The sequence below is a fragment of the Pan troglodytes genome, chromosome 10, assembly GCF_028858775.2.
Source record: "Pan troglodytes isolate AG18354 chromosome 10, NHGRI_mPanTro3-v2.0_pri, whole genome shotgun sequence".
In the NCBI taxonomy this organism is placed as follows: Eukaryota; Metazoa; Chordata; class Mammalia; order Primates; family Hominidae; genus Pan; species Pan troglodytes.
The window spans coordinates 46,848,090-46,874,686 of record NC_072408.2 but is presented as its reverse complement, the minus strand read 5'-3'; the positions used below and the strand labels follow the sequence as shown (position 1 = coordinate 46,874,686).

The 26,597-nt window shown below is 49.6% G+C and overlaps 3 protein-coding genes and 1 long non-coding RNA gene across 18 annotated transcripts in view; 1 reads left to right on the top strand and 3 right to left on the bottom strand.

The window, feature by feature from the left end:
• DDN (dendrin) lies at positions 1-4,230 on the bottom strand. Its single transcript, XM_003313727.7, has 2 exons — positions 3,934-4,230; positions 1-3,521 (listed from the first exon to the last, which is right to left on the bottom strand). Exons 1-2 carry the CDS (start codon positions 4,140-4,142, stop codon positions 1,592-1,594), a joined length of 2,139 nt encoding a protein of 712 aa, XP_003313775.2. The 5' UTR covers positions 4,143-4,230; the 3' UTR covers positions 1-1,591.
• LOC107967523 (uncharacterized) lies at positions 3,412-23,810 on the top strand. Of its 2 annotated transcripts, XR_010148028.1 has the most exons (3): positions 3,423-3,545; positions 14,162-14,242; positions 22,810-23,810. It is a non-coding gene; the product is annotated as an uncharacterized LOC107967523 (long non-coding RNA). The 2 variants fall into 2 exon arrangements; XR_001708000.4 differs by lacking the exon at positions 14,162-14,242 and having other exon boundaries at positions 3,412-3,545.
• PRKAG1 (protein kinase AMP-activated non-catalytic subunit gamma 1) lies at positions 7,127-23,533 on the bottom strand. Of its 5 annotated transcripts, none has more exons than XM_509039.7 (12): positions 23,304-23,389; positions 17,627-17,675; positions 10,582-10,691; positions 10,301-10,382; positions 10,145-10,203; positions 9,959-10,004; positions 9,803-9,857; positions 9,363-9,489; positions 8,610-8,775; positions 8,411-8,448; positions 7,997-8,143; positions 7,127-7,859 (listed from the first exon to the last, which is right to left on the bottom strand). In XM_509039.7, the coding sequence occupies exons 1-12, from the start codon at positions 23,310-23,312 to the stop codon at positions 7,752-7,754; spliced, it is 996 nt and encodes a 331-aa protein (XP_509039.3). In that variant the 5' UTR covers positions 23,313-23,389; the 3' UTR covers positions 7,127-7,751. The 5 variants fall into 5 exon arrangements, 4 of the variants coding, with proteins under 4 accessions (XP_509039.3, XP_054520266.1, XP_016778995.1 ...); XM_054664291.2 differs by lacking the exon at positions 23,304-23,389 and adding an exon at positions 21,177-21,410; XM_016923506.3 differs by lacking the exon at positions 10,582-10,691 and having other exon boundaries at positions 23,304-23,533.
• The window catches only part of KMT2D (lysine methyltransferase 2D), a 41,286-nt gene continuing 38,235 nt past the window's right edge, over positions 23,547-26,597 (bottom strand). For all 10 annotated transcript variants that reach the window (XM_063785689.1, XM_054664279.2, XM_054664283.2 and 7 more), the window contains one exon: positions 23,547-26,443. In XM_063785689.1, coding sequence (XP_063641759.1) covers positions 26,351-26,443 — 93 coding nt within the window. In that variant the 3' untranslated portion in view covers positions 23,547-26,350. The remainder of the gene's footprint in view (positions 26,444-26,597) is intronic.

The following is a 26,597-nucleotide window of genomic DNA, read 5'->3' as shown; positions in this document are numbered from 1 at the left end:
TAAAGGGAAGCTTAGATTTATTGAGCGCCGACTGTGTGCCAGGCAGTGTGCAAGGCGCTTTACATACATTATCGCATTAAATCCTCACAACAACCCTGCGAGGTAGGTGTTTATAAACCCCCATTTGACAGATGAGGAAACTGAGGCTCAGGGAGGTGAAGTGATGTGGCCAAGTTCACATGGCTAATAAATGGCAGACAGAGGAGGTGTCCAAGGATCGGAGAGAAAAAAAAAAAGACTTCGGTGTCTGAGTCCCAAGCCGGCTGGGGTGGATGAGTACAAAGATGGGCCCGGTGGGCTCCAGAAGTCTGGGAGGCCGGAGGCCTGCTCCCGGCCCCGCACGGCTGGAGACTGCAAGGCGGGGGACCCGCGCTCGGGAACCAGGGATCGGATCGAGTGGCAGAGCCGGGATTAGCAACTGGGGAGATCCGCGCCCTGCGCGCGCCCTGTAGTGGCTATAGAGAGTATCACACCCCACGCCTGCTGGCTTCTGGTGACCGGCCTCTTTCCTTGCCTGGCCGGTTTCTGGAAGAGGCCAAGATGGGAGAAATTCTCAGGATTTTTTCAGGTGGGCGATACCACCTGGGAGGGAAATCGTGGCCACGCCTCAGAGCATCACTAAGGAGCATTGGGGTGGAGGAAAAGGGGAAGGCCTAAAGAGGTCCCAAGCTGATTCATTGGTGTCCTTCCCTCCCCAGCTCAGACCACCACAGGCCAGGGTCAGTGACAGGGCCGCTATCTTGCCCTGCCTTGGGGAGCCCTCACCTAAACCTGGGAGACTGGGATAGGAGTGCCTCACTCCCTTACCTCTTCTGCAAGCCTTGGGCAGTCTCCTGAATTGATCATGACTTCGGGTGACACGGAGGCTGCCCAGAAACCCTCAAACTCTGTTCACTTATTCCCAATTCTCATTCTTGGCTTGTCGAGGGGAGGATGAGATAGAGTCCTTTCCAAAGATCTCAAAATGTCAGAGACGGAAGGATGGACCTTAGAATACCATCATTTTATATACCAGGAGGCCTGGAGGCCTGGAGAGGGAAAGTGACTGGCCTCAGTCAACCAGCAACTCAGTGGCAGAGTTGGGATTGAAATCCAAGACTTGTGACACCAAGGTGAGCCCTCCTTCTGCTTTGTTGGTTGTTGCTGGACCTATGCCTCTTCTCCCAAGAACCCCTCTGTCATCTGATCACTCTGTCACCAGGTCCAAAGCCTCTCCTTCACTTTTTCCCTCCTCCTCAGAGGCCCTGCCCTACCCTGCCCTCCTGTGGCTGCCACCATCCCTGCCCTCCTGCCTGATCCTGGTTAGGCCTCTCTGCTCAGCTCCACACCCAGTGCATCAGCCCCTGCGAAGAGCTCACCCTTGTGCCCTGAACATAACAGACATTAATTAAATCTGCTCATTCTCACCTCTCCTGAAACAAAATCATTAATGGGCATATGCTTCCCTTCCTTTCATTTATATTTCAAGGATGAGAACAGGTATGGGTAAAGATACAAGGAAAAGAGAAGCAAAGGAAGTCTGTGGGGAAGAATGGGGACCAGTGGACCCAAGGATGGATGCGTTGGGGACACAAATACAAGAAGGGGCCTCTCACTGCCTCTTCCTATTTCCCTGTTGGGTCCCTCTGATGTCCCTCACCCCGAAGAGGACCTCCTCGGTTTGGCTTATGACATCTAGGATCTCCCCGACACTGTCGCTCAGTTCCGCTGTCTTCCCATCTTCCTCTGGCGAACTGTTTCCAACCCCGGGCAGGGTCCTCTCATTCCGCCAGGAGGCGCCCGGGGCTTCTGTGTCGCTTCCATCAGAGGAGCCGCTATGGACGCTGAGCTCCTCAGCTTCGTCCGTGTCCGAGTCAGGGGCTGTGTGGCGGCGGATACGGGACACGGCTTCTCGCAGGGCCCCGGCGTAGGGCCCTGGGGTCCGCGCCCAGCCCCGGCCGGCGCGCCGCTGGACCACCGCCACTTCCGAGCCCTCGGCTCTGCCCTGGGCTCCCGAAGCTGCTGGGCCTAAGGCTTGGTGCTCTGGGCTACCTGGCTGCGTGGGGGCGTCCCGCAGGTTTACTTCGGGGGCCGGGAGCCCCAAGATGCGGAAAGTGCGCTCCTCCAGTGAGGAGTCCCCCGGCCTCCCGCCCTCAGCTTCGCCCCCGCGGCCCCCGCCGGGCTGGTGTAAAAGGCGACTGCTCGACAGCCGCTTTTGGCAAGGGGAAGGAAAGACCGTGGCCCCTTCACCCTCCTCCTTGCCGGGCTTCGATTGGCTGGGGGAATCCCCCACCACGCGTGTCACCCCAGAGGGCAAAAGCTGCACCTGCTGGGTTCGGGGGGTTGGAACATATTGGGATCGTATCACTACGCACGTGGCGTCAATGACAAAGACGCCTTCCCCACGGGACAGGCCCTGGGAACTGCGGGGCAAGGTGTGGGCACGGCGGGTCGCCTTCCAACCCTCCAGGGTCTCCGGTCCTGCCCCCTCTCCAAGACCCAGAGATTCTCTCCATCCGGTGCCTCCGGGAGCCCAGGGTCTGGGGAGTGTCTGGCTATGGCGGGGCGGCTGCTTTTTAGGGGAGGGAATCCAGCATTTGGGAAACCAGATCTGTTCTCTTCCTTCTTTCCCTTCCCTCGAGCCCGTGAGGTGGTGCCTGGATCTGGGAGCGGGACGCGGGGCACAGGGAGCCGCAGTTGCAGACCCCGCAGGAGCTATCTCGGTGCCTGCGCTCCCTGTAGCTTTGGCTTGGGGATGGCTGTCGCTACCACTGTTCAGGTCAGCAGCAGCCAGCCCCAGGCTTTTCTCCACGACCCCCTTGCCGGGCTCTGGCCTTGCTCTGGCCGCTCCACAGCCTGGGGATCCCCCCAAGAGACCTTGCCCCTGTCGGAGACCCCAAGCCCCGAGGACGTCCCGGTAGATCCGAGGATCCAGCCTCTTCTTTGTGCGCCCTCCCTCTGTCCTGGCTGGAGTCGCAGCTGGGGCTGATGAAGCGGGCACCTGGGAGTTCCCGGGGCCTCTCTTAGTCCCCAAGGTCCTATGGGGGCCTTCGTAAGAAGGTGGAGCCACATAGGGTGGCGGCCGGTCCCAGCGGCGTCGTGGGGCCGTCCCGGCAGAACCTCTCAGCAGCAGGTGAGCCTCGTAGCTTGGGGGCCCGGGCCGCCGACCTCCCCAGGGCCCCGCCCACGCCGACCCTGGGTCGCTCTGCGGCTGCGCGGATGGACGGGGCGCTCGCCCCACAGGCGCCAGGCGCTCCGGCCGCAAGGGAGCAGGGAGCCCTGCCAGCTGGGCCACCCGAGGGGCGTTGCGGGGCTCCGGGCGGGGCCGACCCGGGGGGCTCCGTCGGGCCCCACCAGCCTTGCGCCTTTTTCGCTCGGTCTCCTTGGCCTCCCGCTCCTGCGACGCCGCTTTCCTTTTCTCTTGCTCCCGAGCTCGGACCTCGGCCAGGGGCCCCGCCCGCCAGTTGGTCGCCTCCTGCAGCACCCTGGAGGCCCAGGGCCGGCGGGGCGGCGGCTGTGGGGATCCCGGGCGCGGCCCACACCTGGGACAATGAGCAGGAACCCAGGTGAGCAGTTTGTGGGGGAAGGGAGCCGAGGTCCGGGGAGCTGGGAGCACTGGAGACCACTTGGGGCAGCCATGTGAAGGGGTGTGTGTGAGTGTGTGCGCGTGTGCACGTGCGTATATGTTAGGACTGAAGTCGAAGCGGGACTCCTCGCCATCTCTCCATGCACACTTTAACAGCGTCTGCCCCATCTCACCTCCTGCCCTTTCTCACACCCACTTCTGTTCCCCCAAACAACGGGATGAGTCAGGCCCCAGCCCTCGGGAGCGGGCAGGGGTGGAAGACGTGGGAAAGAGAAGGGGGACCAGCAGTGCTCGCTGGTGCCTGCGGGGAGGTCCGGACCCCACTCCCCGCCCCACCACTCTCTTCCCCTCACCCCTGCTTCACTCACGTGCGGTTCTGGAACCCGCGAGCCCAGTGGCTGGCCTGGAAGTCCATGGGCTGTCGAGAAGGGGCGCGGCGACTATAATGACAGGAAATAGTCTTCACTTCTATCACCAATAGCTTGGACTTCTGCACCCAGAGGCAGCTGCCAGACTCCTCATCCTGGAGCTCCCGGGGGCTGTCAGGCCCCTCGGAGAACAGTGGGCCATCCAGCATCCTGCCCCACCCCACCCCGGCCCCCCACCCTCCCACCCGCCCCAGGAGCCCCCTCCCAGCCCAGGGAGCCGGCGCCCACTGCAGAGCCGCGGGCCCGGGGACTGGGAACTATATATACCCGGGCACACGTGTGTGTGCCTGTCTCTGTGTGTGCGCGCGCATGTGACACCGCGCGGACTGCTCCGCGCTGCTACCTCCCCCATGTGCACGGCCGCCCCCTGGGGCCCGGGATTGGACGCCCCTTCCCACTGCTGTTGTCCCCCAAGCCTGATGGGATCGCACGAGTGGGCGGGGGAGGGACTTATGATTCTTGCCAAGCTGACAGTGCCCCCTCCCCCGCCCCTATTTCTTCAACCTTCCTGCCGTTTTAACCCTTTACTCTCCTGCTTGTCAGGTTGCCTGACCACCAGGGTTCTGCCCCTGGCTTCCTGCCTCAGATTTCAGTTTCCCCAACATAGAGTGATGAGATTGGAACTCAAGGTCTCTGCCTGCCACTCTGCTGGTTTCCATGGGGCTGGGGTGCAGGAGGGGCTGGCCCACGGCTGGGGGGCTATTTTTAGCGGCAGTGGCTGTTCGGGTGCAGAGATGAGATGAGTAACCAGCTCCCATGCGGTGGAGAGAGGAGGCGGTGGCTTTTACCAAGCTTTTGTGCGACTCTGAGGGAGAGCTGCCTTCCCTAAGCTCAAAAAGGGTGACCCCTACACCCGTATCTCCTTGTCAGCTCAGTGCTGCAACCTAGGACTGCTGGTACAGCAGGACACAGGCGTCTGCCTTGGCCACCCAAGCTGCCCTACCAGTTCCATTCTACATGTTTGTCCTTGGGCAGCCAGGGAGCCCTCCCACAGCAGCAGGCTTTCACCTCCAATCCAGAAGCCAGGATTTGGGGGTTATATTGTTCTGTGCCCACACAGCCTGCCCAGCTTTATGGAGGACAGAGTAAGTGCTTATGCACTCTCACCCTTCCAGAGGGGGATGGAGGAGAAATGATGTGTTTGCTTGGCAAAACTAATCCCCTAGCAACTGAAATGATAAAAGTGGCCTTTATTTTTTTCAATGTAGAACTCCCCCTCACCACCACCACAATGCCTAGTTCACTCAGCCCCCACCTTAAGTGGTGCTCCAGATGCTCACCTTTTGGGCTGCCTCTGTCCTGGGGGGCTGTTGCTTATATCCACATGATCCCTCCTCCTAAGCTTATACCAGGTGTCCCCTGATTCACCATGGTAATGTTAGTGGCAGCACAGCCCACGCCAACCCTTCCATGCAGAGACTTAGCAACCATGCCTGGCAACCATGGCAGCAGCTTCAGTGGAGGGGAGCAGTGCAGAGAGAGGGGAAAGAGAGTGTGTGGGGCATGGTTCCTCGGGAAGAAGGGATAATTTGCCTCTCTGGAGAGGAATAGTAAGAATAGAAGCTTGTGAGTCTCCCAAATTTCATCCCTTGTCTCTCCCTCAGCTTCGTCCTCACACTGAGACGGATAGGTTGGGTTTTAGAGGGAAATGGGAGAAGCAAGAGTTCCCAATTAGTTTTCCGCTAATGTACATGGAGCCCTTTGGGTCCAGACCCTTCCTTTTAAGGGGAAGGGGAACAACCAGAAAGGTTGTGGGGCAGAGACTGACAGACTGAGAAACAACTCAACAAAACCAGGCCTCTGCTCCCTAACACAAACCTTTAGAGAGAACGCAAACATCCCGTCCCATCCACCCTACCCTCCTTGATTCCACACACCTGCCAGCTGCACTGATGACTTGACTCGAAGATGCTTCCTTCCACCCTAGGTCCTACTAGAGTCCTGAGGCTTTTTAAAGCCCTTGCCTCCTCCCTAGGCAAATCTTCCTTAATGAGGGAATGTGACATAAGGGGCCATCTGTCCTTTCCACCATGTGCTTACCCTCCTGACACATAAACATACTCTAATTCTAATAACTTGGAAGCCTTCCTCCCCCAAGGTTGAGAATGTGCTGTGAGAGCTGTAAAGGGGTGAAGGCAGAAGCAGGGGCTCCTCCACAGCCATGATGCAACACTGAAAGCTGAGCTCTGATGAGGGCCACCTTCTTTTTTTTAAAATAAGCTTCCTCAGGTCGAATCTGATGAGGGCCTTGATGCGTTTCCCTGTGTTCCATCAGGAGAACCCAGTATGCCCTGGCTGGAGGGTTATCAGAGGGGTTAGGCACTGTGGGGCAGGGGCAAGGAATGACTCCGAAATTGCTCCTGGCTTGGATGGGAAACTGTATCATACCTGCAAGGCTGGGGTGAGCTGGCACCCAAATTTAGCTCATACTCCAGTCTAGCAGTTCTTCTGATGTTGGGTGCTGACTGCTGTTTGGGTCTACATGCTTTCAATACAGGGAATGGATCTGATGGAGTGACCACTGCCCTGCTGTTCTCCCACCATCCAGCTCATTCTCACCTTGGAAGAGGCAAGGGATTTGTAGGTTTAAAGATAGTGCCGGCCGGGTGCGGTGGCTCATGCCTGTAATCCCAGCACTTTGGGAGGCTGAGGCAGGTAGATCACAAGGTCAGGAGTTCGAGACCAGCCTGGCCAATATGGGTGAAACTCTGTCTTTACTAAAAAATACAAAAATTAGCTGGGTGTGGTGGCGCACGCCTGTAGTCCCAGCTACTCAGGAGGCTGAGGCAGGAGAATCACTTGAACCCGGGAGACGGAGGTTGCAGTGAGCTGAGATTGCGCCATTGCACTCCAACCTGGGCGACAGAGTGAGATTCCATCTCAAAAAAAAAAAAAAAAAAAAAGATAGTGCCAACTCAGCAAAAGCCAAACAGTCCAACCTTCCCCAACTAAGAAAAGCTGATAATGGTGGCAGGATTCTCTGCCCAAAGGAGACCCTTAAGTCTGTCTACTCGTGTGTGTGTACATGTGTGTGTGCGTACACACGTTATTATTATTGTTAATGACCAGTTGAAGAAGCCATATAAAGTAGGAAGGTAGTACCCATCAACTGTAAAAATCAAACACTGCAATATCGTGAAGAGATTCCTGTCATTTAATTAGATTTGCCACAAAAAGCAATAACCTTAGCTAACCACGCTGCCCTCCTCCTCCACCTAACCCCCATCTCCCTTCATATGCACAAACACAGGAACCCAAAGCCCCTCCTCCCCACAATCCTCCCCACTCACATTATGGGAAGAAATGTCACTAAATGGACTTGGCCTCCTCCATATAGCATGGAACAGGTGAATAAAAATATCTTTATGAAGAATTTTGTTGTGCTATTATCTTAGGGTTGAATCAGGGCCGAGATGGAGGCAGAGGCAAGTGAGGTCTGGGGATCTCTTAGAGATCAGAATTTGTCTGAGAGGCACAGAGCCTATAGTTCACCCAGAAAGGGGGATATATCTAAGAGGACAGGGGCTAGAACTGGCTAGGCTGAAAGTTTTTTCAAGTGTATGTGTGAGGGTAAGGGTAGCTATAAATCCATTCTCTTTCCTCCCCCATACCTTCCCTAGCTCCCAGATAGAAGGGCAGGGGACCCTGAACAGGGAACAGAGTCACAATTCCCTCATGTTTCATCTGATTCCCACAGAGCTTCCAGCAGGCAGTGAGTTGGGCATATCCCCCGGTGCTGCATGACCCCTTCCCCCAGCTCAGGGCTGCTTCTCTCCACCTGTGAGCACCAGGGCCTGCAGGATGTCAGACAGTGATACAATTCCCTTGACCACATCATTTTCATCCACCACTACAAGTCGGTGAACCTGGCACAGAGCAACAAGGGAGAAAGGGAATGTTTAGTGCTGGCCTCAGGGGAAGCCCCTCTGCCCCTACTCTCCTTGCCAAACCCCACTCTCAAGGCTGCTCCCCTCAGCTCCTTTAGGGTTGCTGGCCTCCCTACCTCTGCTTCCACTAGCCTGTTGATGATGGTCTCCAGAGTCTCATGCAGGTAGCACTTGAGAACACCCTCAAAGTAATGTGATCGATGTTGCAAGGCTTTAGTCACAGATACATCTAGGTTGTTGTAGGTCTTTTCTGCTGCCAGATTCTGGGGAGACAGAGGAAGTAGCTTGCAGGGAAGCAAGAGAGCCAGCCTCCAAACCCTGAACCCATCCAACCTCAACAGAGGGATTCAGGGCAATTGTCAGCCACAAGCCATACCCAACTCATTCAATTCCTTTTCAAATAGGATTTGAAAGCCTGGAAGCTTCTAAGACCCTTAGATCACAGAAGAGACTCCCTTCTCCCTCTCCATATTTAACAGTGCCCCCCCCCAACCACTTCCCTACCTCCCAGACCCTCCACAATCACTCACGATAACATCAAACTTGGAGTAGATGTCCACCACACGCCCTAGGGGGACAGAGGCAGCTCAGTAAGGAGGATCTGGGATCTAAAGCTCCCCCTACTCATAGAATCACCCTCCTGGCTAAGCTGAGGGGAAAGCAGATCTTCCCGGAGCCACCCTGACTTGCCTGGATCTTCCCTCCCTCTCCTTCTGCCCAATCTCTCACCCTTCTCATCCACCACTGGCAGGGCTGAGACTCGATGCTGTACAAAAATCCCCAGAGCCACATAGACGGGGGTGGTAGTGCGAACCATAGCAATATTGGCATAGGTGCCAATCTGTAGCTCTTCCAGAGACTTGGACATGAACTCTGGCTTGGGGAACTCAGTGATCTGAGGAAAGAACCATCAGCTTAACTTTCAAGGCACCCAAAGCCACCCTTGGATACCCCCTCCAACCCAGTATATTAGAAATAAGGACTGGGTGCGCCGGCTTATGCCTATAATCCCAGCACTTTGGGAGGCTGAGGGGGACATATTGCTTGAGCCCAGGAGTTCGAGACCAGCCTGGGCAACATGGCAAAACCCTATCTCTATAAAAATACCAAAAAATTAGCCAGGTGTGGTGGTACACACGTGTAGTCCCAGCTCTTCTGGGGGTTGAGGTCGGGGGTCACCTGAGACCAAGAGGTTGGAGGCTGCAGTGAGCCATGATAGCGCCTCTGCACGCCAGCCTGGGCAACAGAGTAAGAACTTGTCTCAAAATAAATTAATAAATAAATAAGAAGTGGGGCTGGATGCAGTGGCTCACACCTGTAATCCTAGCACTTTGGGAGGCTGAGGCGGGAGGATCACTTGAGCCCAGGAGTTTGACACTAGCCTGAGCAACACAGTGAGACCTCGTCTCTCTTTTCAATCAATCAATCAATCAATCAATCAATGAAAAAAGAGAAAAAAGAACTGGGCTGAGGAGCACTTACAAACAATTTGAGGAACTTCAGAATGCGCTTGTGGGTGAGGATGTACAAAGTATTGCCTGATTCTGGGTCAATAACTGGCAGCCTGTGGATCTTGTTCCGAATTAATGAAGAGACAGCATCAAACAAGCTGTGAGAGGGTGGGAGATAATAAGTTCCACAGTGCTGGGGCTGAGGGTGATTAAACAGGTCCATACAGTGTATTGCTAAACAGGGAAAACTGATGGTTAGGGAAGGGGGCAGTGTACAGGCCAGACTTAAAGAGAGAGAGAGAGAGAGAGAGTGAGAGAGAGAGAGAGAGACTGTGTGTGTGTGTGTGTGTGTGTGTGTGTGTGTGTGTGTCTTTTCTCTCTTCTTCCCCTTTCCCTGGGTGTCTAGGGCATTAGCTAGGCTGATGGCAAAATCTCTTCCACTTTTTGGACAGATGGGTAACTGGAACTCACCTGGCATTAGGAGAAATGCAGACAAGCGGTTTAAAGGAGTCCTGGAGATACACCTCTGAAGGGAAAAGGGATGGGTCACAAAATACCACCATGGAAAAGTGTTTCCCAGAAACCCGCCATCCCTTTATCCTTTTATAACCCCAATTCTCTACATACCTCTCCAAGTTTCTATCTTGTGTTCTTCTAGCTCATAGATCTGTACCTGAAAGCAGAAGCAACAGAATCCGAGACCTGATCTCTCTGCTTCCTTAAGCCCTCGTGGCTTGCTTGGAGAAAAAGAAATGAGAATGAGGGATTTAGGGCAGGGAAAGTGATTTTGGTCATTGGGTTAAGGTTCCTTACCAAGGCTGATTTATAGTAGCGGTGCAGGATATTGATGAAATCAGTGATGGTCAGCATGCCTAGAGGACAAGACAGAGCCCTCAGCACTGCCTGAAGCTTGTCTCCCTGCCCAGCACAAGATGCCAATAATATTGTGTTCCAGAAACTTTTGCTTACCCACAAAACTTTGCTTCTTACTATCCCATAAAGGGGCAGCTCGTACACCGTTAGTCACCAAAGCAAAAAAAGCTTTCTTCACCTGTAGCCAAGACAGTAATAATCATAAAGGCAAATCCACAGGGGCAGGACTGTAAAAAAAGAACAGTGTTTGGGCATGTTGGGTAAAACATGAGACTAACTTCACAGAAGGATAAGGATATTACCCTTAGGATGAGATAGGATGAGAGGTATTAAACCACAGGCTCCAAAGGGGGAAGGGAAAAGAGGATTTCACCCACCTGCAGGGACGTATCAAATACAACCAATTTGGAGCTTGTGGGAATCAGGTCATAGCAGCGATGAGACTTCATGAAGGAAGTATACACGCTATTGTTGGATTCTGGGGTCTCTGCATAGGGTGGGATAGTTAGTAGCTTCCTTCCACATAAAAACTCCCAATCAAAAGAGACAGAAAACAAAATAGTGTTCTAGTATCTCAAATATTTAGAGCATTATTTTTTAATAAGACCCCTTATTTTATCTGTCTTGTTCCTATTGTTTCCACAAAACCTGGATAAACCTCTTAGAAACCATTTCATCCAACCCCTGTCTCCAGGTTAAGACTTTATCTATTGGTCCCTATAGGTAAAAGAAGTTGACTAAAACATAAAGCCTATAGTATCTCTCTTTAACATGTTATAGTCTAAAAATGTTTCTCATCTTTAATCCAAGCTTTCCCTTTCATATACTTAGCACATTTTCACTTTCCTCTTTTTTCAATGAAGTAAGCTTCTTAAAATTCTTCCAAGACTGTGCTGGGGATGGTGGCAAGCACCTGTAATCCCAGCTACTCAGGAAGTTGAGGCAGAGGATCACTTGAACCCAGGAGCTCGAGGCCAGCCTGGGCAACACAGCGAACCCCTGTCTCAATTAAAAAAAAAAAAAATCTAAGACCTGCAAATGGGAAAGTCATGGTCCAAGTTGGGCCATTTCTCATTAACAATAAGTTGGAGCCCAGTGCTCAATCAACCTGGCTCAAAACACCCTGATAGTCCATTCTGGGATCACCCTGTAAATCAGAAATCATCCCACCTACTCTAGACAAATGGGAGATCCTGGCTAGTTTACCTTTTTCTATTCCTGTGATTTTAATTGCTTGCTCTAAACTAGGGAAGTAATCTCCCAAAATAATAGCTTGAATGTACTACATACTATACTACATGCACTTAAAAATATTACATTGAGGCCGGGCGTGGTGGCTCATGCCTGTAATCCCAGCACTTTGGGAGGCCAAGGTGGGAGGATCACCTGAGGTCGGGAGTTCAAGACCAGCCTGACCAACATGGATAAACCCTGTCTCTACTAAAAATACAAAATTAGCCGGGCATGGTGGCGCATGCCTGTAATCCCAGCTACTCGGGAGGCTGAGGCAGGAGAATTGCTTGAACCCGGGAGGCAGAGGTTGCGATGAGCCGAGATCGCAACATTGCACTCCAGCCTGGGCAACAAGAGTGAAACTCCGTGTCAAAAAAAAATAATAATAAATAAATAAATTACATTGGCTGGGCATGGTGGCTCACACCTGTAACCCAGGACTTTGGGAGGCCAAGGTGGGTGGATCACCTGAGGTCAGAAGTTTGAGACCAGCCTGGCCAACATGGCGAAACCCCGTCTCTACTAAAAAAATACAAAAATTAGCCAGGCGTGGTGGCACGTGCCTGTAGTCCCAGCTACTCAGGGGGCTGAGGCAGGAGAATTGCTTGAACCCAGGAGGTGGAGGTTGCAGTGAGACGAGATTGTGCCTCTGCACTCCAGCCTGGGCGACAGAGTGAGACTCCGTCTCAAAAAAAAAAAAAAAAAAATTACATAATTTAATCCTTACAACAAATGTGTAAGTAATGTCCTCATGTTTCAGATGAGAAAATAGGTGTAGTTAAATAAACTGCTCAAGGTCACACCATTAATAAGTGGCAAGAAAGACTCAAACAAACCCAGATCTGTTTCCAAACTTCATACTCTTAAGTCTTTAATCAATTTGGTTTTTAATATTTATTTTTTTAACCAAAGTTATATAGACTCACAGTTAAAGCAGTCCAACAGTTTTACAAATTTTGTTAAGAAAAAAATGCACTCCTTGCAACCCACCTCCCTGTACTACCCTTCCCCAGAGATGAGAACATCTATCTACCTTAGTTGATTATTTTGGTACTTAATTCTATGTCCTTAAATAACATGCTTGTATTGCTAGTTTCCAATTTTTTTTTCATTTTGGGGCATTATTTATCATCTATCTACCAAAGAAGATGAGAATTTCTAGTTCTCTCTCCTACTAGGACTCCACCACAAACACGTACTTCCCATTCTCCTCATTATTCCAGGAGCTAAACCATAATGTTGGTTATATCCGTATTTCAATCTTTTTTTTTTTTTTTTTTTTTGAGAGGGAGTCTTGCTCTGTCACCCAGGCTGAAGTGCAGTGGCACGATCTCAGGTTACTACAACCTCAGCCTTCCAGGTTCAAGCGATTCTCCTGCCTCAGCCTCGTAAGTAGCTGGGATTACAGGTGCCCGCCACCATGCCCGGCTAAATTTTGTATTTTAGTAGAGACAGGGTTTCACCACATTGGCCAGGCTGATCTCGAACTCCCGACCTCATGTGATCTGCCCGCTTTGGCCTCCCAAAGTGCTGAGATTACAGGCATGAGCCACTGCACCCGGCCAGTATTTAAATCATTTTGACTGAATATTTACTATTCAGAGATAAGCCAAATAGTAAACTCTGATTTTTTTTTCTTCCTTCACAACTTTGTTTTACCTGGAGTTAATGTCTTCTCCTTTTGTTTAATTTTCTATGTATAATTCTTATAACTAATCCAACCCCCAAATGCTTCACCAACTATTTAAATCTCCTTTCAAGAGGTTCAAAAGCATTAGACAGTCTATCAAAATTTAAACTACCCAAAGAAATCTCCCTGGAGCCTTCTGACCTGCTCAAATCTGGGCTGGTTTGTCTGGTATGCACTGCTGTCATCCTGGGATCTTTCTTCATCACCATCCTGGGTACCCCTTTCATGTCTCTCCTCTACTGGTGCTCCTATATCCTATATCGCGTTTTTATCTTTTTTGAGTACTCCCTTATTTTGGTGGAACACATCTTCCAGTAGCTTCCTGAGAAAGGGTGCATGGGAGGTACGTGTTTTTGAGACCTTGCAGCCTGTAGATATCTTTATTCTACCCTCATCCTTGGATTTATAATTCAGCTGAATAGAGAATCTGCAGGAAAGCTTGGAATGTGTTTTCCTGCAGAATGTTGAAGGCATTGCTCCACTGCCTGCTAGCTGCTGGTGTTGTTGAGAGTCCAAGGCAATTCTGACTTTTTGTATGTGACTTTTTTTCCCTCTCTCTGAAAACTCATAGGATCTCTGTTTCCAGTGTTCTGAAATCTCAGGATGACTGTGCTTTGGGTGGGTCACTTTCATCCATTGTGCTGAATATTCGATGGGTCCTTTCAATATGAAAACTAATGTCCTCAAGTTCCAATAAATGTTCTTGAATTAGTTCCTCAATTATTTCCTTCCCTCTGTGTTGCCATTTTTCTTTTTCTATGACTCCTATTTAGATACTGGACCTCCTAGACTGATCCTTTAAATGTTTGTTTGTTTTGTGGGTTGTTGGAATCTTTCCTCTCCTTTTTTTTTTTTTTTTTTTTTAAAGAGACAGGCTTTCATTCTGTTACCCAGGCTGGAGTACAATGGCGAGATCATGGCTCACCTGCAGCCTTGACCTTCTGGGCTCAAGCAATTCTCCTGTCTCAGCCTCCTGAGTAGCTGGGACTACAAGTGTATGCCACTATGCCTGGCTAATTTTTATTTTTTTGTAGAGACAGGGTCTTGCTGTGTTGCTGAGCTGGTCTTGAACTCCTGGCCTCCCGCCTCAGTCTCCCAAAGTGCTGGGATTACAGGTATGAGCCACTGCACCTTCTCTCCTATTTTCTACTTTGTTGATTTTTAGCTCTCCTTTCTGGGAAATTTCCTCATGTTGATTTTTGAAACCTCCAGCTGGGTTTAAATTTTTGCTACTATATTTTTAATTTCCAAGAGTTCCTTTTTGTTTTCTGAAAATTCCTTCTTTAAAAAATTGTATCCTATACTTGTTTCATGGTGGAAATAAGGTTTTTTGTTGTTGTTGTTTTTGTTTTTTTGAGACAGAGTTTCACTCTTGTTGCCCAGGCTGGAGTGCAATGGTGCAATCTCGGCTCACAGCAACCTCCACCTCCTGGGTTCAAGCGATTCTGCTGTCTCAGCCTCCCGAGTATCTGGGATTACAGGTACATGCCACCATGCCCAGCTAATTTTTGTATTTTTAGTACAGACAGGGTTTCATCATATTGGTCAGGCTGGTCTCAAACTTCTGACCTCAGGTGATCTGCCTGCCTCGGCCTCCCAAAGTGCTGGGATTACAGGCGTGAGCCACCGTGCCCGGCTGTTGTTTTCTTTAAAGATATACTACTTTCACAGGTATTGAGAAATATATTCCTTTACCTAAGATTATATTAATGTTATTAAAGTTTTCTTCTCATCTTTTCCTTCCAGTTGCTTTTTTCCTGTTTGTTTCTTCTGTGTGTACATGAGGTTGGGAGAGGCAGTTTGCTTTTTCATTTTTATTTATTTTTTACCAGGGAGATACAGCCTTCAGAGTAAAACAAAGGTACATTCCAGAGTGGGGTGGGGGGCAGTTTGGATCACTTTTTTTCACAGATCCTTTCTTTAGATGTTTGGTAATCCCTAGTTTAAAGGAGAACTTAAACCATAACTTAAGAGTGGAGGCTTTAAAGCTGAGTGGAAGCTCTAAGTGTGTAAGTGAGCCTTGCTGACAGTGAGTCATTTGGATAGGGAACATTCAATACTTATATATTTTAGGACTTCCCTTCAAGAGGATTCTGGAGAGAAGGATTATTCAATTTCATGCTTGGAGGGTGAAGGCTCTTCTGCCAGCGCTCTGGAAACTGAAAAGGGGAAAAGGGCTGGAGGCTCAGCATCGAGTATAGTTCACTACATGCTCCTGTTTTCAGTGCAGTACTTCAGCCCTAAGCTGTGCCCGAGTCCCTTGCCAGATTTCCAATCTCTGCCACAGTTGGGAGGCAGAGTTGCCCACTGTACTCAATGGGGTAGGGTGTCTTGGGATCTGACTGTTTCTTAGACCTTCAATGCTTCTTGGCTTTCCTCACTGCTAGTTATAATTCAGTTTTCTCAGGTCTAAGTCATTCATCACTCTTTTGTCTGCTTTTCAGCTTCCAAAAATTCATTGCTATTATCTCCTCTCCTGTTTTCCCTATGGTGTGTTTGTGTCTTTTTCTTTAAAAAAATTCCTTTATGGTGGTTTTAGGGGAGTTTTTGTGAATATATATTCAATGTACCATCTTTTTTTTTTTTTTGAGACAGAGTCTTGCTCTGTCACCCAAGCTGGAGTGCAGTGGTGCGATCTCCACTCACTGCAACCTCCTCCTCCTGAGTTCAAGCGATTCTCATGCCTCAGCCTCCCAAGTGGCTGGGATTACAGGCACGTGTCACCATGCCTGGCTAATTTTTATATTTTTAGTAGAGACGGGGTTTCACCATGTTGGCCAGGCTGGTCTCAAACTCTTGTTCTCAAGTGATCCACCTGCCTCAGCCTCCCAAAGTGCTGGGATTACAAGCATGAGCCACTACGCGCAGCCCAATCTACCAATCTACCGTCTTTAACTGGAAGCCTACCATTGTTATTCAAACTTGAGAATTCAGACTCCCAAGAACACGTCTTTGGACACCAGTTGAAGATACATATACTACATTGATAGTTAAATACTATCATTCAGGCCACAGGCCCATAAACATATTGGATTTGGCTTTCTCAGTGTTTGTTTATAATTGAGACAGGATCTCACTCTCTGCCCAGGCTGGAGTGCAAAAAATTTTTAATTTTTTGTAGAGACAGGGTCTCACTAAGTTATCCAGGCTGGTTTCGAACTCCTGAGCTCAAGTGATCCTCCTGCCTTGGCCTCTCAAAGTGCTGGTGTTACACTGTGCCCAGACTTGAAGATCTGGCAAAAATAGGTCTTAGTTGACCAGACCTAGATAGTTGTCGCCTTTTTTTTTTTTTTTTGAGATGGAGTTTCGCTTTTATTGCCCAGGCTGGAGTACAATGGCATGATCTCGGCTCACTGCAACAAAATCCGCCTCCCAGGTTCAAGCGATTCTGTGATTCTCCTGCCTCAGCCTCCCGAGTAGCTGGGATTAGAGGCATGCAGCTCCACGCCCAGCTAATTTTTTATTTTTAGTAGAGACAAGGTTTCACGATGTTGGCCAGGCTGGTCTTCAACTTCTGACCTCAGGTGATCCACCCACCTTGGCCTCCCAAAGTGCTGGGAATACAGTCATGAATCACCATGCCCGGCCCAGCTGTCGCCTTCTTTTCATATGTAGTTCACTTCACTGCTTGGTCCATGTAGGCAATTTGAGTTTCTAGTTTCTGCCTTGGTGCTAATGCAAATGTACTCAGAAACATAAAATAGGCACTGGCCAGCATTGGAACTGTCTTCCCTGTGCTCTGGATTTTAGAGGTTTAGTGCTTCTATTACTAGATTAGTTCTAAGAGCCTTTTCCTAATTTTTTTTTTTTTTTTTTTTTTTTTTTTTTTTCTGAGACGAAGTTTCACTCTTGTTGCCCAGGCTGGAGTGCAATGGCACGATCTTGGCTCACTGCAATTTCTGCCTCCCTGGTTCAGGCAATTGTGCCTCAGCCTCCCAAGTAGCTGGGATTACAGGCATGCGCCACCACACCTGGCTGATTTTGTATTTTTAGTAGAGACAGGGTTTCACCAGGTTGGTCAGGCTGGTCTCAAACTCCTGAGCTCAAGTGATCCACCTGCCTCGGCCTCCCAAAGTGCTGGGATTACAGGCGTAAGCCACTGCACCAAGCCCTTTGCATAATTTTTGGTGTACATTCAGTGGCTTTAGTGAGCTTGCTGGGTGATAAAATCCTGGTAGCACTGTTTCTGGACTATGCAGAAAATACCCAGGACTTCTAAAACATGGTAGCCAGCCCAGAGTTGCCTATGGAAGTTTTGCCTGTACCTCAGATGTTTCTCTCAAGTGGTTTGATAACTGAAGATATTAATCATCCCCACTCTGCCCAAGATTTATTCCTGGGTGATCTTGCCAAACTACTGTCACTGATTTTTGTGGTTTGGCACATTATCTGGTCCTGCTTTGATTTTCCCAGGGGAGAGATTCAAAAGCATTGTTGAAGACATTGTTAGGATCAGGCTATTGTTTTCATGCCCAGTTTCCTTTCTTCAGTAAACTTACCTTGAGGATGCTCATTTTCCAGAGCTGGGGAGCTATCTGAAGAAATGACCTGGAGAGATAAGAAAACAGATTCAGCTTAACCTGGTTCCATCCATTTTAGCCTAGCAACATTAGGGGAAGGGCTGGTGAACAAATAATGACTTTCTTTAAAGCACTATAAAGCCACTGCCCCCGCCAAACCCTTTTTTTTTTCTGTTTTTGAGACAAGGTCTCGCTCTGTCACCCAGGCTGCAGTGCAGTGGTGTGATCACAGCTCACTTCAGCCTTGACCTCCTCGGGGTCAGGTGATCCTCTCTCACCTCAGCCTCCTGAGTAGCTGGGACTACAGGTGCAAGCCACTATACCCAGCTAATTTTTGTATTTTTAGTAGAGATGGAGTTTTGCCATGTTGCCCAGGCTGGTCTTGAACTCCTGGGCTCAAGTGATTGCCCTCCTTGGCCTCTCAAAGCACTACGATTACAGGCACGAGTTACTGCACCCAGCCTTATAAGGCTCTTCAGAAATATGATCTCATTTAATCTTCATAACAACCCTGAGGTAAATACTATTATTAGCCTTATTTTCACAGATTGTCTCTGAGGGTCAAGAGACATTAAGCAACTTGCCCAAGGTCACATGGCTGATAAGGGGTGGAGTAGGCATTCAAACACCTATCTTCTGGTTCCAGAGCTTGTGGTTTGCTTTTGTTTACATCAAAATTTTAATAAATAACATACTTGAAAAAACAAATTTTTAAAAAACTACGTATACCTAACAAAATAATTTCTTATGACTGATGAAGAGTTTGGTTGGGTTTATCTTGGCAGTGTTCATTTTTGTAAATTTTTTTGTTTGTTTTGTTTTGAGGCAGAGTCTCGCTCTGTTGCCCAGGCTGGAGTGCAGTGGTGTGATCTTGGCTCACTGCAACTGCCTCCTCCTGGGTTCAAGCAATTCCCGTGCCTCAGCCTCCTGAGAGCTGGAATTACAGGCGTGCACCACCACACCCACCTAATTTTCATATTTATAACAGAGATGGGGTTTTACCATGTTGGCCAGGCTGGTCTCAAACTCCTGACCTCAACTGATCTGCCCGCCTCGGCCTCACAAAGTGCTGGGATTACAGGCATGAGCCACCACGCCCGGCCATTTTTATAAAATTTTTGAATGTATTTACTCCATTCTGATGAAATTCTACCTCTCTGGAATCACAGAAGAGAAGAAACCAATACTGCTACAATATTGTGCCTTCCAGAAATGCTTCTATCCACTTCTGAGCTGAACGAGCATTATCTGCAAAGCTCATGTTCTTGTACACTATACTGCCTAATGAAACATTAGGTCCTAAAAGCTAAGACTAAAGATCTGAGCTTAGGGCTAACCCCTACAAGATTCTCACAGATCTACTTTATTAAAACATGGAAGCCAGAGAGACAGCATTGTCTTCCCCAAACACAGACACTCACTAGGCATAGTTGTAGGCACTAGAACCACAGACACTGGTTCCACCATTGTCTAGCTCCATGGCAGAGAGAGAGCCATAACTGGGGAGGATCCCAGTAGCTGACTGTCAGCCAGTCAAAACCTGAATGACTGAGAGGTGGATAAGGAACACGAATGTTCTGAAACTGGGAACTTGAGTCCACTCAGCACCCTTGTGAGTCAAAGGCTGCTATAGCCAGGGGATGCTGGTTTTCCAAGTTTCCCTTCCCAAGATAGTCTGAGATTAGAGAGTGCTTTGACTAGACAAAACTTAGAACCATTTCTGTGCTCCCTCAAGTGGGAACATTTGGAAATGCCATTGTTATTTAGGAACCCAGAAGGGATCACAACAATTTTCATCTGCTAGCATCAACAGTCTTGGCTCCATTTTCTCTGGGTGATATCTCCAAAATAAAACCATACTTCATCCCCATAGCTTCTGTAGTAACATGACATTAAAAACTTCAACCTGGGAGGTTGGCTGACAGACTTCCTAAACCAGGGAAGTTTAAGACAGCCCTAAACTTTTCTCCCTTAATGGGCTAGGGGAGAGTGCAGGGAGTAAGGGGGATAATCTCCCTCTCTTCCCTCTGGACTGCATAAGACTGTCAGCTTGGCCTGCCATTTTGGCAAGACTATCAGAACAACAGCCTCATCACTTATAAGTGGGAGAGAGGGCTGTGATAAAGATAGACACATGATATATCAGAGTCTCACAAAGATCTACACAAAGGCACAAAAACAGCTACTTCTGTAGAATTTACCCATCATATGATATATACTGTACTGTGCTACAGTTATTTTGTTCATTATCTATCCAAACAGATTATAAATTCCTGGAAGCCTAGAACTATCTTATACTTTGTATCTCCCATACCACCAAGCACAGGGTTTTGCATATAATTCACAGTTGTTTTGTTTTTTAATTCTCAAAGAATGATGCACACTGATATGAACAGATATGCCCAAGACTAAGTTACAGAGGGAGGAAAGAAACATAGAGCTAACTAGAAATACAGATACCAACATAAGAGAGTCAAACACAACTGCATATGTGACTTTTTTTTTGGGCGGGGGGGCAGAGTCTCGCTGTGTCTCCCAGGCTGGAGTGCAGTGACGCGATCTTGGCTCACTGTAATCTCCGCCTCCCGGGTTCAAGCGATTCTCCTGCCTCAGCCTCCCAAGTAGCTGGGACTACAGATGCCTGCCACCACGCCCAGCTAAGTTTTTTTTTGTATTTTTAGTAGAGATGGGGTTTCACTATGTTGGCCAGGCTGGTCTTAAACTCCTGACCTCGTGATCCACCCGCCTCGGCCTCCCAAACTGCTGGGATTACAGGTATGCGCCACCGAGCCTGGCCGTGACTTTCAACTTTCTGCCTGTTTCACCATATCAGAGGGGGGATTATGTAATTACATCTACTCCTTTCTACCTTTTCTTTTTTTTTTTGAGACAGGGTGTCACTCTGTCATTCAGGCTGGAGTGCAGCGGCACAATCACAGATCACTGCATCTTCAACTTCCCCAGCTTCTCCGACTTCTGCCTCCCGGGCTGCTGGGACTACAGGAACATACCACCAGGCCCAGCTACTTTTTGTATTTTTTTGTAGAGATGGGGTCTCGCTATGTTGACCAGGCTAGTCTTGAGCTCCTGGGCTCAAGCGATCCGGCCACCTTGGCCTCCCAAAATTCTGGGATTACAGGCAAGAGCCACTGCTCCTGGCCTCCTTTCTACTTTTAATAACATAAGGGACCTGAGAAAGTACCACTGTACCACGTAAGTACAAAATATTACAGAGACACAGTCTACATCTGACAAATAGACTCGCAATTTCTTCCAAACTTCTGATCTACATTTCCAATTATTTGACAACCATAGATGTCACAGAGACTCCTCAAATGCTTGAATACGAAACAAAACATTTGTCCCTCCAATCCTATTATTCTCGCTGTGGTTCCCATCTTATTTTTTTGTTTGTTTTGCACAGCTGTCTTCTTAACAGTTATCAGCTAAGCTGGTATGTTAGAAATGTCTCAGATCCATCTCTCTCATTGCCAATATCACAGCCTTAATTTAGGCTTTTACCTCTCACCTCTGCAACGTTGTTTAAACTGGGGTCCTTGGCCCAAATCTATCTGTTCTTCAATTTATCTTTCATGCTTTCACCAAGTTTGTTCACCAAAGCATCTCGGATTTGGAAGGGACTTTCATCCCCATTAACAAGAAACTTTACTTTTCGAAGTAGCTCAGTCCATGTACAGAAAGCTGCTACGAACATTCCTAAAGGACATTCACTGACTTGCTCATAAATCTTCCATGGGTCCCCTATTACAAAACAAAGTTCAAATTTAGCATGGTGTGTAATACCTTCAACCTGATCTTAGCCTGCTTTTCCAGTCTTTTCTCCCACTGTGACCAAAATCCAAAGCCAGCAACATCATGCCGCTGGCTCACCCCCAGTTCTCTACATACCCCAATTTCAGTGCCCTTGCTCACACTGTTCTCTCAATTTGCAGTGCCCTCTCCTAGGTCCAAAGTAATTTTTCTCTCAGCTATTCTGTCACAGTCCTTTGTTTTCATATTGATGATAGCATTTATTATAGTCTACCTTTAAATAACAGCTGTTGCTGGCTTGCCCTCACCCTCACTCCAGTTAGGCTGAACATTTTCAAAGCAGGAGTTTTCTTTCTTTTCTTTTTTTTTTGGAGACAGGATCTCACTGTGTCACTCAGACTGGAGTGCAGTGGCATGATCTCAGCTCACTCCAGCCTCCACCTCTTTGGATCAAGCGATCCTCCCACCTGAGCCTCCTGAGTAGCTGGGACTACAGGCACACACCACCACCACCACCATGCCTGGGTAATTTTTGTATTTTTGTTTCTGTCGAGATAGGCTTTCATCATGTTGCCCAGGCTGATGCTGAACTCCGGAGCTCAAGCAATCCACTTGCCTTGGCCTCCCAAAGTACTGGCATAACAGGCGTGAGCCACCACACCTGGCTGAGTTTTCTTTTTCCTCTTTTTAACTTCTACCCCAGAGCCTAATCCAGTACATAAAGTGTAAAGGCTAAATTAGAAAATCTATATAAAAGTGCTTTGTAAACCATAATACATTTACAAGTAAGTAGAATATGACATGTCATTTTAAATTTAATGGAATTAGACTCCTTATTTTTGTTTAAGATTATCCTGATTAGTCAGAATTGGCTCCCTTGCCTGGGAGACCAACGGCGAATCATTTTAGTACTTTGGTCGGTTTTCTTTTTGAAAACCTGAAAGAAACAACCTCTCTGTGAGCAGAGAAACGGTGTGGCAAAGAATTACTCTGGGCATGTAATCCAAAGCAAAGTGAACCTGCAGTCCTTTCGTAACTACAGTAGCAGATGATAAAAACCAAGATGGAAAGAGTTACTCTGCCTGAAAGAAGACACATGGTTAAAAACTGTGGAGAGGGAAGTGTATGGGAGGGGTTACAGAGCGCTAGAAAAAGACTCCTGAGAGTGAGGGTGGGTGCAAACATGTAGCAGACAACCCGCAGCATCTGTGGGAGGGTGACAGGGCCCTGCCACAATTGGTCAATGCCTGCTCGCCAAGAATGAGCTATGCCAAAACCCCTGCTTAGAGTCGCAGAGCGGGCCATGACCTAAAATTGCCCAGGGACACATCGGCCTCTAGCACTGCAAGATTTCCTCTTTCAAGCAAACCTCAATTCTCGGTCTTATTAAGGGAATGTGACTTCACTGGACGCAGTATAAAGATCTTCAGATGTCCTCCTGCCGGGGATTGCAGGGATCACAGAAAGACCATCGAGGTCCAGGAGCTACCTGCAAGCGGAGATCCCTCTGGACGCCCCGTGCCTCACCCAGCAAAGCCGGCTCACAACCCTGCGCTCTCAAACCTCTAAAAGGGCTTGAGGTGCCAATAGGAAAGGAGGCCTGAGATTGCCACGGCATACGTGGGCCCCAAGAAGGGAGCCAGGAGTCACTGCCTGCTTGGGCTAAGGGTACCGCGTACGGAAAGGCGGCGGGGACGCGGCCCAGTTCTAGGAGATGCGCCCAACGAAGAAGCGGAGGGACAGGGTCACGGGATAGGGCAGACACCCGGCTGCTTTTTGTTTGCTAGACACCAGCGCCAGCCCCTGCCCGGCCCTCCCGGTCTCCTAAGAGCGGGGGGGGTCTTAGGCTCCACAGCGCCCCCGACCGCCCTCCTGCACTCCTCACCGTCTCCATTGCAAGAGGCGCCCGGCTTGGTTTCCTCGCTTTAGGAAACTCTCTTGGGGCAGGCCCCGCCCCACATCCGGTGCGGCGACGCCACTTCCGCCCACGTCATGGCAGTCGCCAGACTGGGGCGAAAGGCAAGGAACCCACCCTTCCGGCGGTGGCGGGCCTCGGTAACCGCCCTCCCCCGGGTCCTCACGGACCGCACGGATCCGGCTGACGGCGAGGGTCATGGGACGGAGGCGCTTGTATTTAAAATGTTCTTTTTTTATTTGTCGTTTAAAAACAAACTTGGAAGAAGCAAAATCCAAAACTTGCCCTTTGCCTCTCGCAACATAAATATGTACAGTTCAGAATGATCGCTGATACAAAACATGCCAAGGACAGGGGCGCTGAGGGTGGAGGGAGAGAGGGCGCTTTAAAAAAGGGAACCATTTCATCCGTTGTTACAAAGGACCAACCTTGCTGTACAGGATACACACAACACAAAATAAAGTCTTCACGGGATTCACACTTGTCAGCGATTTATTTTTTAAAAAGGGGGAGGGTCCTGGAGGTGAGGGGAGAAGACTGTAAAGGGGAAAACTGAAAACTGAGTATGTGCGAGTGTAAACCAACCCAAAATACAAACACGGGGGCGGGGGGTGGGGTGGGGGATTCTGATGCAATTATACAGGCAGGGTACTTAAAAAAAAACCAACCAAAATTCCAACCTTGTAGCTTGGGTCTGAGTTATAGTTTATATAAAAATTAAAAACTGTATAAGGTTTCTTCACTAAATTCTACAGGACTATCGGATACCTAGCATATGCTTACAAAGTCTGCCCCATCCCCTTTTCCCAATCCCAGGGCCCAAGCCCCAAACACAGCCTGACTCACGGGAGCCAATCTCCCCCTCCCTGTAGCCTAGACCTTCTGCTCTCGGAAAAGGAACATCCAAGGGCTGTGGCTTTGAGGGCAGCAGCCCAGTCTTCCTACTGTCTGATTTAATTACAGCGGTTCCTGTGGGAGTGGGGGGTGTTATTCTCTTAAACATTTGCAGCTTGAAACAGTTGAGGAAGCAGCTTTAAAAAAAAAAATCTCCCTACCCCCAACAATCCACAACCCCCCAAATTCAAAACAAAACAAAAACAAACCTAAAATCACAACAGCGACCAAGCTCCCCCTCCAGCAGGCCCGCCCATCCACCACCACCAAGCCCACCCCTACACTCCAGACATCTGATTCTTGAAAATATTAATTACAAAATGCCCTTTGCCCACAGCCCCTAGAAGAGAACTGCATATAAGCTTCATCTTCATCCCCACGGTTCCCTACCAGAGAGGGGTTTGGGGCCTCACCCACCCCTTACCTACTCCCACCCCCAGGAAGAGGTTCAACTGCAGCACAAGCTTGGGCAGAAAGGGGAAGGAAAGGGAGGCAAGGAACCCATCACCCTCTGGCTCCCCCTGGGGTCAGCTCTCTTTTGTGCGTTATAACATAGTCCAACTATACAACAGGGGGTGGGAATTGCCCAGCCTCTATACCCCCATCTTACAGCAGTCACAGCCAGGGGGTGGGGAGTGGGGTGGGGGGTGAGGAAAAGGGCGGTAGGTCGGGTAATGGAGGGGGCCCCCCCACAAGGGGAGCTCCATGTGTCCGCCCCACACCCCCCTACCATTTATAAACTGGTTTTGTAAAAAGAAAATAGATATATTTATATAGAATATATAAAGCACAAAAATTAGTAGTTTTACATTTGCTCTCCCCGGGGGGTGGGGGGAGAGGGGAGGGTTCTCACCTCCAGCCGGCTCCCCCATGCCCCACAAGACTATGTACAATCCCATGTATAAATAGATAAATACCCCCCACCCTCCCCGCGCTGACACTAAGCTCCCCCACCCCCACATCACCACCCCTTCCCACCAGACCAGCAGCAGTTTGGTGACTGAGGGAAAGTGGGAGCTCCGGGCCACACCCTGCCTCACTAGGTATGGGCATGCCACTCAGGGATAGCCCTCACCCTACCCCCCACCCAACCCGTCCAGGGGCTGGAGGGCAAACAGGCTCATTATGAGGTTGGGAAAACAGGAGGGAGATATCCTGGTCCTAGGTTTAGCTCCCTCCTGCCCCCATGTCCAGATGGAGAAGGAAGTCCTAGAGCAACTAGGGGCCAGTCATCCCCAATCTTCATCATCATTTGCCTCAACCACCATCCCATGCCCATAATTAAAAACAAAGATGGATTTTTTGTTGTTGTTTTTCTTCCTCCTCCTACCCCCCTTCCACCCACTCAGAAGAGGGCAGTGAGGTGGGGGAGAGGGTTGGGGCAGTAGGGGGCTTGGAGAGGGTCTCACATTTCAAAACAGCAAAAAATCCAACACTTAAATGAGGTAGGTGTGGGTGCGGGGTCTCCTTGCCCGGCTTGCCCAGCTTGCCCTCCTAGGCAGCTGGGCGCCTCTTTCCCGTTCATGTTGCATTTGTCAGAGTGGAAAACAAGGAAACACAACCCATAGAGAGACAGAAACACAGAGGAAAAGAGGGAAACAGAGACAGATCAAGAGGGAGGGGGGATGGGGGTGAGGGTGGGGGCAGGACCCGGCAGGCAGGGCCAGGTGTGGGACCCGGCCTTTGGGATTGTCAAGCTTAGTCAAGTCTCTTTGCAGCCGTGAGTTGGGCCGGAGAGGTCAGTGGGAGCAGCAGGGCTGTGAGGCCCGGCCACACATCCTCTTCCCCCACCCTGCTGCCTCCCAGATGCTTCTGGGTAGTTCCCGGCCCATATCCCCCTCAAACCTGAGATGCCCAATGGCTGCTTCTGTCTGGCCCCTCCTGGAGCTGGGGGCAGAGATGCCAGCCTGAGGGCCGGTGGTGGGGAAGAGGATTGTCCCTGGTGCCCAGGGTGGGCTTGGCCTAGGGCCCTCTGCCCCAGCCTCCTGCTCCAGGGGCTCCGGGTCAGCCGGCAGCCCCAGCCCTGGGTCCTGGCTCTGGCTGCTACCTCTCTTCCCCCTCATCCCTTTCAGGGAAGAGGTTGTGGGTAGGGGGACTCCCCTGCCTGGTAGCCTCAAAGCTTCTTAGTTCATCCATTTCCGACAATTCCAGGCTCCACAGTGGCAGGGGATCTTGTGCTGATCGTCCTCAAAATCAAACTGATAGTCATAGGTTAGCTGAAAAGAGAAGAGGGCAGAATCAATGCTAGTCCCCCACAGGAAGAGGGGAGGCCAGAGAAGATATGATCTGAGGTGCCCAGCCTAGGAATCCACATTTAGGGAATGGCAGAGAAGGGGTGAAAGGAGGAGGAGCTGCTTTGTCACTCACTCA

Bases quoted from the DNA above. Each gene is read 5' to 3' on its own strand.
- DDN (XM_003313727.7), bottom strand. From the start codon at position 4,142: ATGCTGGATGGCCCACTGTTCTCCGAGGGGCCTGACAGCCCCCGGGAG. The intron at 3,522-3,933 runs GTGAGTGAAGCA...TCATTGTCCCAG, and splicing joins CGCGGGTTCCAGAACCGCAC to GTGTGGGCCGCGCCCGGGAT.
- PRKAG1 (XM_016923506.3), bottom strand. From the start codon at position 23,533: ATGACCCTCGCCGTCAGCCGGATCCGTGCGGTCCGTGAGGACCCGGGG. The intron at 8,449-8,609 runs GTGAGAGATTGG...CTGTCCCCCTAG, and splicing joins GCCAGTGGTGGATGAGAAGG to GGCGTGTGGTGGACATCTAC. The intron at 7,860-7,996 runs GTAGGGAGGCCA...GCTCTGTGCCAG, and splicing joins ACAGGCTAGTGGAAGCAGAG to GTTCACCGACTTGTAGTGGT.